The 13,419-nt window shown below is 43.9% G+C and overlaps 1 protein-coding gene across 1 annotated transcript; it reads left to right on the top strand.

The window, feature by feature from the left end:
* Positions 1-426: 426 nt before the first annotated feature.
* On the top strand, positions 427-12,976 carry KDELR2 (KDEL endoplasmic reticulum protein retention receptor 2). Its single transcript, XM_074552915.1, has 5 exons — positions 427-647; positions 7,160-7,260; positions 9,639-9,797; positions 10,837-11,089; positions 11,765-12,976. The coding sequence occupies exons 1-5, from the start codon at positions 557-559 to the stop codon at positions 11,797-11,799; spliced, it is 639 nt and encodes a 212-aa protein (XP_074409016.1). The 5' UTR covers positions 427-556; the 3' UTR covers positions 11,800-12,976.
* The last annotated feature ends 443 nt before the right edge of the window (positions 12,977-13,419 follow it).

Genomic DNA, 13,419 nt, shown 5'->3' with positions numbered 1-13,419 from the left:
GCAGGGGGCAGAACGAGATGATCCCTGAGAACCCTTCTCACCCAAACCATTCTGTGATTCCAGGTTCTGTGACCCTCTGGGCACCCACCTTTGAGGTATTTATATGTATCGAGGAAATCCCCCCTCAGTCTTCTCTTTTCCATACTAACAAGGCCCAGCCCTCGCAGTCTCTCCTAAGAGAGACACTCATCATCTTTATGGCCTCCGCTGGACTCGCTCTAGCAGCTGATGTAGATGTTCACACTGTTGGCCTCCAAACCATAAAATATACATATACTATATTATATTCGCTATTGTATATATATACAGATCAGCTTCTCGGCCGCCCCAAGGGCTGTGTCCCGCGGCCGCTCCCCTCCGCTGGCCCGGCCCGCGGCTGCCGGGGCGGCCCCGCCGTGAGGGCGGCGCGGGGCGGGGCGGGCGCTCCCCCCGCTTCCCGGCGTGCACCGGCGCGGGGCTGCCTGGCCACGTCCCCGGGCCACGTCGCTCGGTGCCCGCTGAGCTTGCGCCATCTTCGCTCCCCGGCTCCGGCTGCGCCGCCGCCTCTGCCGCCGCCATGAACATCTTCCGCCTCACCGGGGACCTGTCCCACCTGGCGGCCATCATCATCCTGCTGCTCAAGATCTGGAAGAGCCGCTCCTGCGCGGGTGCGTGCGGAGGCCGCGGGGCGGGACCGGCCGGGTGGCTCCGGGCCGCAGAGCCCGCGGGAGCCCCGCCGGGGCCGGGCGGCGTAGCCCCGAACTCGCCGCGGGGTGCTGCGATCGCCCCCGAAGGGCCGCGCCCCGGGGGGAGCCCAGCGAGCCGCGAGCTGGGGCGGCGGGGGGGTCCCGCCTGTCTCTCTGGCCCGGGAGGCGGCCCCGGTGAAGCGGGCAAAGGCGGGGAGGGCATTGACCCCGCTGGGGCGCCCCCGAGGGCCCCGGGGCGGGCGGGCAGAACTCGGCCCGGGCAGGTGAAAAGCGCCGGTCACTCCCGTTCGCGCAGGGGAGGGGGCTCTGCCCTCCTTCTGACCTCCCCGCGACTCGGCCCCCTCCAAATGCAGCGCTGGCGGAGCGGGTGAGCGGCCGGGAGAGGGGGAAGGAGGAGGCGCATCCCCGCTCGGGGTGGGGGTGCGCCGGCGGCAGCTGCATTTCCCTGGAGGGTGTTGTGGTTGCCATTATTTGTACTTTAATCCCCGTGCCCCGGCGCTCCGGCTGTGTCCGGGAGGGTCGCTCCTTCCTTACGTAACTGCCCGGCAGCAGGCGAATGAATGGGGAGGCCGGTTTGGAGGGCGGGCGGGGGGGAGCGCCTCGTTCCCCGCGGGGCGAGCAGCCGCCCTGCCTTCATCCCTCCGTCCCTCCATCTCTTCCCTCGCTTGCCCTGGCCGCGCCCGGCCCCGGGGCCGCCGGTGTCCGCGGTTTGGTGCAGCGCCGGCCGCCGCTGACTCGCGGTTCGCAGCCTCTGAAGTTTCCCCGCTCTCCCCTTCCCTCCGCGGCGGCCTCACGCTCCCCCTCTCCTTGGCTTTTGTGCAGGCATTGAGCCGTGCTTGGTGCCGCTGTTGGGGCCGGTGGCGGGCTCGCTGTCGGCCCGCGGTGGGAAGCGCCAGGAGGAGATTCCCGGCGGGAGCCGCGGGCTGTGTGTGTGACGTGGCAGCGGGAGCCGCGCCGGGACCCGGGCGAGCCCCGCTCCGCCGCCCCCCGCTGCCGCTTCCCCCCGTCCGCAACGGGCGTGCTCCAATTCCTTGGGCCGTGCTTCGCTCTCCCCCTTCGCTGTACGGTGTGGTGGTTGCAGGGAATTGCAGGCAGTGCCCATAACTGCAGCGTAGCTGATTTCTTTCAGAAAGCTGGGAGCTGTTGTCATTCAAAATGGGCATTTCCTTGCGGTGTGTGTTACGTGGATGGGTTTTGTTGTGCACGGGAGTTTGACTGTGAGCTTGGCTTTGCCTTCTCTCCAGAGAGCTTCTCCTTCTTTAGTGAGCGCGATTGTTCTTGAAATCAGTTTGCCACGTTTTGATGACACTATTCAAATACCGAGTTAGCACTGTTGAACAGATGTATCTGTAAAGTTTTCAGTTAAAAGCATGAAGAATTAGTTTAAGTTGTAACCTGAAATAACTGAGAATGGGGAAATGAAAGAGATTTACACTACAGGTAGGAGGAAGTACAGGTTTTGTATGTTGTCATGTCAAATCACCAGCTAATCCCTTGGTAGCACAAAATAAAAAGAGTAAATGAATAGTTTTGTTTTTTAAAAAATAAACTAATAGCTTTGGCTTTAAACAGACTTAAAGTAAAAACTGTTCTTAACTTTACAAAAGAGGTCAAACAAGTGACCCCACAGCCCACATGCAGCGATATTGCAGAACTATTGTTCCTGAGGTCACGGAGCACAAGAGCACCTTCCTGCTGAGCTTACCTGGCTCAGGCTCTAGTGCATCACAGGAATCCTGCCTGGGTCTGGCAGGACAGGGCCTTGCCTCCTCCAGCTCTTGAGCAGAGCTTTGTCCTGTGTTAGAGAAATGCAGTTGAGATTACAAACAGCAGGAGGGTTAATGATCTAAAAGCTGAATGTCATTTAATGACTGAAGAAAGAAAATGTGAAATTCTATTGCAAGGCTGAAATTCAGATAGGGTTTGAGCCAAGAGATTCTTAAGTGACCTTTGGATGTGAGGTTATTTACACAATATATATAGTACAATGTGACCTGGTCCCATCTTTCTGCTTAAAGAGTGGTCTGATGTTGCTTTCCTTAAGCCAATTTTGATTGAGAATCTCTCCTAGTAGGGGTTTATTCATAAGAAAGCAGCCTCACACTAGTCATTGGTACAGCTTTCTCCAGGGCAGAGAAGTGAACAGGCCTGTATCACACAGGGGACACTGCTCTCCCCTTTCCCAAATTAGCCAATGTCCCTGGACACAAGCACACATGCATGAGCTCTTTCAGTAAAAATATTTGCTTAATTCGTTTTCCTGAGGAAAAAAAGAAAAAAAAAAGAAAGCAAAAATGTGTTTGTCAGGGTTGCTTCTTTGGTATCTTCTAGTTCTGCCTGAGTCCTCAGGAGTAAATCCAGGTTTGTGTTGCTGCTGTGAGATTGGTGTCTGAGGCCTAGCAAGTTTGTCTAGAATGAGAAGAACATAAATACCTCAAAGGACCACGAGCAAAGAGTTTTATTTTTGGGGCTCTATTCTGTTCCTCCTAGTGGTTCATTGTTGTCAGTTGAGGTTTCTATTGATGAAACTGATGTAAATATGCATTTGCATATGTTTGTAAAGTCATGCATGACAATAACCCCTAAGTAGTTACCAATTAATGTTAAGCAGCTACAGAGAGCCACTTATTAGAGGGCTTTCTGCCATTTCTTTACATTGTATGCTTATTTGAACCATTAATAAATTAAATAAACCTATACCTCGTGGTTACTGGTGACTAAGGAAACACAGGCAAACCAGCTGCTACTTTAACCAGGCACTTTTGGAGCAGGCTTTGAAAATAAAGGAGGGTTTCTGGCTGCTGGCTGAACTGCAGGCTGTGATCCATGGAGAGCTGGCAAACCACATGGTGCCGACTCCTCTCTTCTGGTTGCATCTGTGTGTCTGAGCCCTTTGTTCCAGGAGAGCCCTGGAAAAGCAGCTGGAAATGAGGGAGACAGCCTGTGCACCTCTGCTGCAACCTGCTGCTTTTTCAAGACTTATAGTCCCCATTTTCTTTCTTAAGAAGTGACTCTTCTAATTGAAGATAGGTAAGGCTAGGCTCATCTGCACTTTGAACCAGTCTGTCTTTTCTGTGTTTGAGAAATTTTGGGTTTTTTTCTTATTTAGTCAATAGGTTGAAAAAATAAAAAGGGGAAAGCAAATCACATCTTGACTTCAGAATTTTAGAGCTGGCAAGGAAACAATTTTTTGCATGTCTGGTTGAGTTGCCAAATTTAGAATTTGGAAGAATTTTTGCCACTCAAAATAACAGTTCAAAAATCTTTAGGAAGAGCCATGGAGAATGTAATAGGTAACTCCGTTATCGACATCATGTCATAATTAGGAAATTCATGAGACTTGAGGAATCCTGTGCTTTCAAACATTGTCCTGTTCAGACTGTATTTTCTTACCCATTTCAAGTCAAATTAGGTTGTTTGCAGTGCAAATTACTGCCTGAAAATTGATTTGCCTTTCTCTGTGCCGTTTATCAAGTGTTAAAGGTGACCCGCGGTTGCAGTGCTGTCCAATTATAAGCTGTATACTCCAAAAAAGTAGTATAGATAGTAAATGTGTAGTACTTTTGCTAGGTAATGTAGCTGTATCTCGATTTTATGTGTCTATTGTGGACCAGATAATGTGCTAAGATGAAGACTTCTGACAGTACTTTGCCATGGGCTGCTGCTAATTTGTCTGTATTTTCACAAAAACTGCTGCTTTAGGTAGCTTTGAATTTTTTTCTCTCTCTCTTTGAAGGAAGGTATTCTCTTTCTCAGTTAGAAAATTTGTCTTTAAAATTAGGTTGGATTTTTAAATTGGAAGAACAGGAGTCAATGCTGGTACCTATTAGCAGAACCAAAGGAGTTGTGTTTCTGTGGGTGATGTGCATTTGGTACAGAGCTGAACTGCTTTATTTTTAAAAGTCTGTGAAGTTTCCGTGGCAAAGTATGGGCTGACCTTCCTTAGAAGAATTTTTGTTGGTAGGTTTTATGGCTGTGATGTGCAGTTCATAGTTGGTAGGTGCTGTACACACTGCCCAGCTCAGTGCCTCTGCTCCTGCCTGTTATTCCTTACCTGACTCACCACAGCAAAATGAAGTTGATAAGAAAGTACTACAATTTCAGCTCTGCCCTCCTGCCTGGCTCTGAAAATCACCTGAATTAAAGTTTCATGCTATGGCTTTCAGCCAAGCTGGAGTGCAGAACTTGAAGGAGTTTTTCCATGTGTGAGCATGAAACAAAACGGAGAGGTTTGGCTCTTCCAAATTTGAGCCCAAAGCTTTGGAAGAAGAAATAAAACCATTTTTTATTTAGTTCAGGAACTAAGTAACGTGTGTGGGAGGAAAAGGAAAGGGAGAAGGATGAGAATAGCATCATTGTAGCCTCAGTGCATTGCAGGTGCCAGCGATGAGCCGGGTCAGTGCTGTGACACATGCATTGATACTTTTCCTAAAGTCTTAAAATGCACAAAGTGGTACAGCTGCTGTGTTCACCTGTCCCCTTGCCCTGTTCCTGTTTGTTGTTTAGATGTTTCTAGGCCTTCATAGGCCTTTGGTTTACAATTTAAACCTTGCCTAGCCTAGTCTGGCCTACTTTACTTAGTAAACTAATTTACTAAAATTAGTTTAATCTTCACAACTATTCTAAAGATTCAAAAATCAGTGAGAGTATTGAAAGCCTCAATAAAAATTACAGCTTTGGGGTTGAGGAGGTAAGATTGGCAATGGCTTATAAGAAATTGTCAAGTATATTATATGTATTTATGACAGTATATCCCGATCCAAATTTATAGCTGTTATCAATAATTAATGTCTCTTATATGCTGGTTGGTTTTTGGTTTTGTTTTTTTTTTTTTCTGTTCCCAGTTATTTGCTCAAAGTAAATAGCATCCTAAATAATTTAGGCTAATTATATAGTGTAGTATCACTCTGTTCTGTAATTTGTCCAGGTGGATTTCTTTGTCCTGTGGGTTCTGACCTTAGGACAGCTTTGCTTGCTGGGAGGTTTTATTGGCAAGTTGTGATGCCCACAGGCACAGCTGGGATGAGCCCAGAGCGCTGCTGCAGCTGTCTGTGCAATGTGCTTGTAGTTCAAGAAATGGCAAATGTATTTTTTTTCCTTAACTTTTGGAGGTAGTTTGTTTGGGGGGGTTGGTTTTATTTTTGTTTTGGGTTTTTTTTGGAGAGGTGGTGTGTTTTGTGTGTGATACTTGCAGCTTGTGTTTTACAGCTCTAGAACCTGCAGGTTTGGGATGGTTTATGTTCCCTGCACTGTACTTGGGCTGTTCTGTAGGTGGCCAGTCAGGCTCACCTTGCAGACATGTCACATATGAAATCTGTAAACCCCTTTCTAATTGTTTCAGCCATTCTTGTACTTCATAGGTTAAATTCCTTCATCTGGAGCAGTTTATTTCCTGTTCCTTAAGCTGGAGTGAGAAAGGACTTCAATAGCCATAGCAGATTGCCTTCTCCTAATTGCTTTATGGTGCTGTTAATAAAAGCCTTTCTACAAATATCTCTGTATAAAGGGACAAGGATTTTCAGCCTCTCCTACAGAGTATTTTTCCCTCTTGTTTTTTGAAGAAGACTTGCATGCTTAGCTGAACAGATTCAATTATTTTCGCCCTGGATGACTGAAAACAAGAATAATTGGAATAACAAGACAGAGGCACAGAGTAGGTTGTTTTGTCCCCCTGCTGTGACACACCACCACATCAGTATTATGGAGCAATGCTGCACCTCAGCTTTCAGAAGCTTTTAGTGACTGACTGTGCAAAGCTTTTATGCTTCTAACTGTGCTCTAGTGCCTGAAGTTAAGTACAAACAAACATTTTGACATTGGGGCTTTGACCTAGAATCAAAAGTTGCTTTGAAGATGCAGTGTAGATGTCTGACATTTTATCTCACTTCTCTTCCTTTTTAAAATTTTGTTTTAGTACCTAATAACATGTGGGTTTGATTGTTTGATGTTTTTCTCACCATGTGACCAATTGAGTCTGTGAATTGAATTGCCTTATGTTTTAAAATCTCTGTATTCCTCTAAAATCCCATTATTGGTGCCATCTTGCCTTCTGCTTGTCTCTGGGTCTGTTCTGTATTGCCCTTGTACCTTTCCAGCTATTCAGCATCTAAAGATTGTGCTGAGGCATGTGACAGCACTCTGAGAACTGAAAGCTGATGCAGCCTTGCCCAGTGATAATACAGAACAGATAGCTTGCAGGTGATCTTTTTGGAGATGACACTACCTGCTGTGAGTAACTTCTAAACCTTGTGTAGTGCCAGCACCTCTTCCAGTACAGGGTAACTTCTGTTCACACTTCTGAGCTACATGGGCTTAGAATTCTCTTTGTACAGCTTGGCAACTTGGATTTTGTCCGAATTTTGTGATCAAGTTGCTTAAAAATAAAGGATATATCCTTTCTCATCCTCGTCATCAAATGTTTCAAAGCACCTCATCACTTTCTGAATGATTAATTATTTCCTTTATCACTTTAGGTATTTCTGGGAAAAGCCAGCTTCTGTTTGCACTGGTCTTCACTACCCGTTACCTGGACCTCTTCACTTCATTCATTTCATTGTATAACACATCTATGAAGGTAGAGTATGCTGAAGAGTTAGAAAAGCTAGTGAGGTTGCATGCAGAGTGCATAATGCCATTAGTAATAGCCATTTTTAATGGCCCACTGCACCAAAGCTCTCAATGGGTTTTGGATAAAGAATGTGGAAGATGGACTCAAAATCCTCCTTCTTTTCTGCACTCTACATGCAATTTTAAAAAACTGTTTATATCAGGACTGTGACATTTAGAACAAATGACATTTTGGTTATTGAAAGTACAAGCTTTTGGAAAATAAATGGTTCAAATACACTGTATTTCTCATTTGAGACATTAAAGCTCAAGTAAATCTCCTTTTATTCACTACAAGGTAAATTAGTATTCAGAGTGCACTGCCAGAATTGCAGCTACTGTCTGGTCAGAGGCTGATGAAAAGTTGACATGAGTAAGCTGTAAGGAATGTAGCTTCTGTGAGTTATACCCCTGTCACTTGCCCACTGAATGCCAGTGAGGCTGAATTCGAGTTTTTTACTTGCTCATTCCTGCAATTTCTGGTGCTGAGTACAAGAAGATAAAGCAGTGATCTGGGAAAGAGCAGTGTGTTGTTTTGGTTTTTTTTAATCCAATTCCTTTATTTTTGGATTTTCTTGATGCTTTTCAGCTTTAATTTAGAGGGTAGTATAACTTTGCCAAGAGGAAAGACTAAAATAATCAATAACACAAAATGGATGGATAAATTAGGGGAATAATACTGTAAAATAAAATAATGTCTCCTAAACTCACACTTGCTTTCCAACAAGTGAAATGTGTATGCTTAAGTTTTAATATTAACAGTCTAGATGAAGAACTGTGGATTAAATAAAATATTCTTGAAACAGAAGCTTTTTCCACATGTAATTTCTGATTGGAAGCTACCATAGGTGCACTAAAGGAGAAGGTAGGGTTTTTTGCCATTAATTTATTTATTGGTTGTGATTCAGGGCCATGAGCACATCTTTGTTCTGCAGCCCTCCCAACCAGAAAAGGAAGGCATGTGGAAATAATAACTTTCAAAATGGTAGCCTCTATTTCAGTTTCAAATGTTACTGCTTAGAAACTGATGCATATAATTGTCTTTTCAGCCCATTATTGTAGTGTCAAGGTGAAGCTGCTTGAGTGTCCCAACACAATTTTGTGTTATATTTATTTATGTGTAGGAGGATATAATGTTACACAGTTATTGAGAACTTGAGAGAAGTTTAGTTGAGAAGTCGAGAGTTGAGATTCTTGAAATGAAGTTTGTAATGTAAGAAATTTGGATTCTTTCACACTTTCTCAGTGTCTTCTATGACCATACCTGCTGTGATTTGTTTACACCCATAGTGAAGGCTCCCTGGATCCTGTCCTGTGGTTCTTTATCTCCACTCAGCTGGGCTGCTTGTGTAGCAGAGCCTCTGCATTCTGAGCTTCTTAATACAGTATTTGTAGGATTTTGTCTGTGAGCAGAGCATTTAGTGATTAATAGCATCTGCAAACAGTGGGATTTTTAATCTGTTACTTCTGTGTTGCAAAGAATCCTTTTTTAATGTAATAAATGGTTTGGAACATTCAGTCTTTGTGCTGAAAGTGGCAGAAGCGAAAATATTTGTCTAGTCTGCTGTACTGTGTTGACTCCAGGACAATGAGCTCTGTCCTGATGATGGCAGATTGACCTTTAGAGCCTCTCTAGTTCTGTATTCTCACCTGTAAAATGAAGCTTTTTGCTTATTCCACAGGGAATAGATATAAAGTCTGCTGTGCCATAACCCTTCAAAATGGTTAGGCATCAGCTCAGATTGAATTCTGGTTCATTGCTGCTCTCAGTCTCATGGGTTTGAGGGCCTCTTGGTTGGTGAAGATCAGTGCCCAGTTTGCCACTCTTCAGATTTTAGAGATGTTCAAAGGTCCAAAGCAAATCAGCTAACTTGTGATATGTTAAATGGTTGTCTCAATGGGAATTATTGAATATTTATGTATTGCCACATCAGCCACACCACGCTGGGCTTTTTGAATGTAGAAAGACCCCTTCCATTACTATTGTGTGTATGCACCTGCACATTTTTAACCTAAATGTTTGGGGCAGTGCAGTTGCAGAACATGTATTCCTTCTCCAGTCACTTCCTTAGTTCTGGAAGGGGTCTTCACCTTTGGGCAGTCACTTCAACCATGGGCATGTGATGCCTTTAAAGCAACAAAACCAGCAGGGCCCAGAATGGCTCATTTTGAATTACAACTCTGCTGACAGAAGTTAAGCACCACCTACAGCCTTCAAAACCACATAAACAATGCAAAGAATCAAAAAAGACCACTCTTACTCATCTCAGTGCTTATTCAGGGTGTGTGATTTAATCCTGGAACCTGTGTGGATTGTTTTGGGGTTGTTTCTGTCCTTGCCCTCAGCTCATCTACATCGCTTGCTCGTACGCCACCGTGTACCTGATCTACATGAAGTTCAAGGCCACCTATGATGGCAACCACGACACCTTCCGAGTGGAGTTCCTGATAGTTCCTGTTGGTGGGCTCTCTTTCCTTGTCAATCATGACTTCTCTCCACTGGAGGTGAGTTGATTGTGGGTGTGGGATGGTATTTGGAATGTGAGGATGAGCATTGTTAGCCTGGCAAGTGAATGGTTGTAGGTTGTCTCTGTTTAGTAGGTTCAGGCTAATCCTTCCCTCAGTGAATCTGTGGTGCAGATATCTGTGCAAATTTAAGGCGCTTCAGGAGAGCAGCACTGTTATCAGCATAGATTATTTTATTAAGCAGAAAATTGTGTTTTTCCCAGTACACTCTATGACTGTATTCATTCAGAATTCCTTTTGTTCTGTTTGTTAAAGAAATCCCCAGAAATGCAGTTTGTGAATAGTTGGTGCCACCTGGTGAAAACAAAAGGAATTATACTACTACTTAAATTCTATAGAATTGCAAATGATCTAGACTATAAAAAAGAACTGCATTATATTTAAAATGCAGCTATGTGTTTAATTGCAGAAAAATTATATTTTAAATGTCATTACAGAGAGTTCAAGCAGGTAATTTTTTCCTACAAAATAGAGAGTAACTTTAAATGCTTGTTTTACATGGACTGAGCTGCATTTTTATATTGGGGTTGAATGAATTTATTACAGAGTAAGGGAATTTGAATTGCAACACTTTGAGACATATTGTAAATTTTGTTCTGGGTTAGCTCATTCTTTAAACAAATAGATAAAAAATGGAAGAACATTAAGCAGGGGAAGGGACTTCATCTTCCCTGCAGCTTTCTCAGCATGGAATCTGTAAGCTGCATTTCATGATAATGTGAACTGGATGCACACAAATTGCCTCACAAGTAAATCTGTGTGTGGCAGCTCAGCAGAGAGCTGGTTTGGATTGGAGAGTCTGCTGTCTGCCAGGAGAGTTCCCTCCTCCCATCCTCTGGCTGATCATGAAGCTTTCACTTAGTTTTTCCTGTACCAGGGAAAATTTGCCAAAATACTGGACCTGTATGAATAAATATTCATTCATCCATAACATTGTTAGAGAGTGAAAAGTCGAGCCAAGTCAAATATTTTCTGTCCTGCTGTTATCAGTGATTTACCTGTGGTTTTCTCCTTTCAGATACTGTGGACCTTCTCTATCTATCTTGAATCGGTTGCTATTCTCCCTCAACTTTTTATGATCAGCAAAACTGGGGAAGCAGAGACCATCACTACTCACTATCTTTTCTTCCTGGGTCTGTACCGTGCCTTGTACTTAGTCAATTGGATTTGGCGCTACTACTTTGAGGGATTTTTTGACCTCATCGCTGTTGTTGCTGGTGTGGTCCAGACCGTTCTGTACTGTGACTTCTTCTATTTGTATGTTACAAAAGGTAAGGAATACAGCAACTTCCAGCTTCAGGTTGTGGGATGTTAACAGGTTCATCGGGGTGTGCTATGTCAGGATTATGAGCTCGTTAATTCTGTGCGCAAATTAGTTCTGAAGTACCCTTAATTTATTGAGTACACTTTCTGCTAGTGTGGGGCATTTCTGAGGGTTTTTTTGGGGTACAGGTAGAATATAAATAAATAAATGGTCTGATGAACTTTTGGAAAGACTTAAGTATGGCTAAACATATATTGCTGTTGCCTTCCATGGATAAGCATGATCCTCCTGCTTCCCATAACCATGCACACTGTTACATGCAGATCCTGTGCTTGCAGACACCTTTCTCAGTGGTTTAAATACCACCAAGAGTTGAAAGTTTCCATTATATAACCACAAAGCTATGTTATTTTAGTCATAATTCTTAAGAGGCTGTGGTGGGGAGCTAGTATGTCCTTTGAGGATGAAAAGGAGGAACTCCAGGGTGCCACAAGAGGGCAAGGTTAGAATTGTTAATTCTAGTTTTACCAGTGTGTATTGAAGAGGCAGCCTAGGAGGGCTGTCTGCAGTCGACCCATTTGGTGTGGAAGGTTTTGGTCCCTGTGACATTTTAGCAGTGTGTGCTTCTCCTGCATCACAACTTTGTTTTGCTGACTGTTTTCTTTCCCACTCCTCCTTGCAGTTCTCAAGGGAAAGAAGCTCAGTTTGCCAGCGTAAGTGCCAAAACATCACCAGCATCTGTCCTGTTGGATGCTTGGACAGAACAATCCTTATCACAAGCAAAGGTGAAGATGCTTGAGACAGAAAGTCAGAAACACAGCTCTTTATAGTGCAGGTAGTCATCAGCGGCTCTGTAAGAACGGAGGAAAAACAACCAGCAGATTTCTGTTTGATGCATCTTGCCTTTATCTTTTTTATTACTATGTATAAAGATTTTTTACATAAAGAAACTTATACTGTATTAATAAATTCAGTGTATGGTTTCAATTGGAATAGTTCCAAAAGTGAGATTTTTGTGAGATTGTTTATGACCAGGAACAAGTGCAAACGTTTTTTTTAATTTTCAAAATTTTCTTTGAAATGACTGATTTTTTTTCTTTTGTTTTTTTTCAGTGCACAAATATGTGCATCCTTGATGGATGGTAGTCATCTGTTCTTTCCCTTTGATTCAGTTTTCATTCCACTATATTTATTTTTTTTCCAAAAGGCGAATATATGTCAACTCTAAATCTGAAGCCACCGATGTTTGATGTGATGTGCTGGTGCCCAGTCTTTGTGCCATCTGCTGACATGGAGTTCCTTATTCAAAATAAATGCTGGTGCTAGAAGGGGAACACTCACATTTTGAAGTTGTTCCCCTTCTAAAACAGACTGATGGCAAGAGGGCTATGAGGAAATCACTTGAGGCCACAAGGATGGGCTCTTTCTGTTCTGCCATTATGTCTGGGAAAGTAATCCCAAAAATGAAAGCACTTGGCAGCCCAGGTTGTGAGGGGTAAGAGATGAGATTGTGTTAATTAGTGGGAAGTGTTTGTGACTGTTTGTTCTGGAAGAGAAGGTTAAATATCTTGGATGTCCAGCCCTGCTCCACCATTACAGCTGTGGGAAAGGGAGATGTGTGAGTTGTTGATTACAGAAATCTGTGGGTGATCATTTTAAACAATATCTACATTTTCTTATTAATGAATGCTTTATAAGCAACTTCCATGTTCAGCTTCAAGTGGTTTTCGATGTCACTTTTGGACAATTAATATTTTTTTTATAAACTTTTCAGAATCAGCAGCACCAGTTACCATTCTTCATCCTTTAAATGATTCCCTTTTTTTACTGAGCTGTTGCATGATTTATCCTGTGTTACCATCCTCAATAAACACTTTATGAAATGGTGAAAACATTTCGGGGTTTTTTCATTTTTTTCGTTCTTGAATGTGAAAGTTTTCTGTTTGCCTGGGACTGGATGAAAAGTTGTGGTGAGGATAAGCTGTCTAATATCATTACTGTACTGAAATAAGAAGTTTTTAAGGCTCTGAGGAGCATTATCACTGATGCAAGCAGTGAAGGCTGAGTTCTGGCTTGTTTAGTAAGAGCTCAAGTCTTCAGCCTGGTGCAGAGGAGGGTTCGGTGCTTGTATGTGTTTGGTTTTATCTGCAGGTTAATTTGCCATCGTTATCTGCACAGTGAGCGCTGCCTCTCATTGCTGGGCCCAGCTGAGCGCTGTTCCTGCCGCGCCTCGGGCTGTGACGTCATTCAGCGGCCCTATTGGAGCCTTGTTCCGGCTGTGTGACGTCACGGTACAATGACGTCACTGCTCCGGCATGCCCCGCCCAGTGGGGCCGT

This window comes from Zonotrichia albicollis, chromosome 16, assembly GCF_047830755.1.
Source record: "Zonotrichia albicollis isolate bZonAlb1 chromosome 16, bZonAlb1.hap1, whole genome shotgun sequence".
Taxonomy (NCBI): Eukaryota; Metazoa; Chordata; class Aves; order Passeriformes; family Passerellidae; genus Zonotrichia; species Zonotrichia albicollis.
This window is presented reverse-complemented; position numbering and strand designations above follow the sequence as displayed.

What these genes read in the sequence shown, in the direction of transcription:
- KDELR2 (XM_074552915.1), top strand. Translation starts at nt 557, where the DNA reads ATGAACATCTTCCGCCTCACCGGGGACCTGTCCCACCTGGCGGCCATC. An exon ending in GAAGAGCCGCTCCTGCGCGG is followed by an intron (nt 648 to 7,159) that starts GTGCGTGCGGAG and finishes TTATCACTTTAG; the next exon opens with GTATTTCTGGGAAAAGCCAG. An exon ending in CTATTTGTATGTTACAAAAG is followed by an intron (nt 11,090 to 11,764) that starts GTAAGGAATACA and finishes TCCTCCTTGCAG; the next exon opens with TTCTCAAGGGAAAGAAGCTC.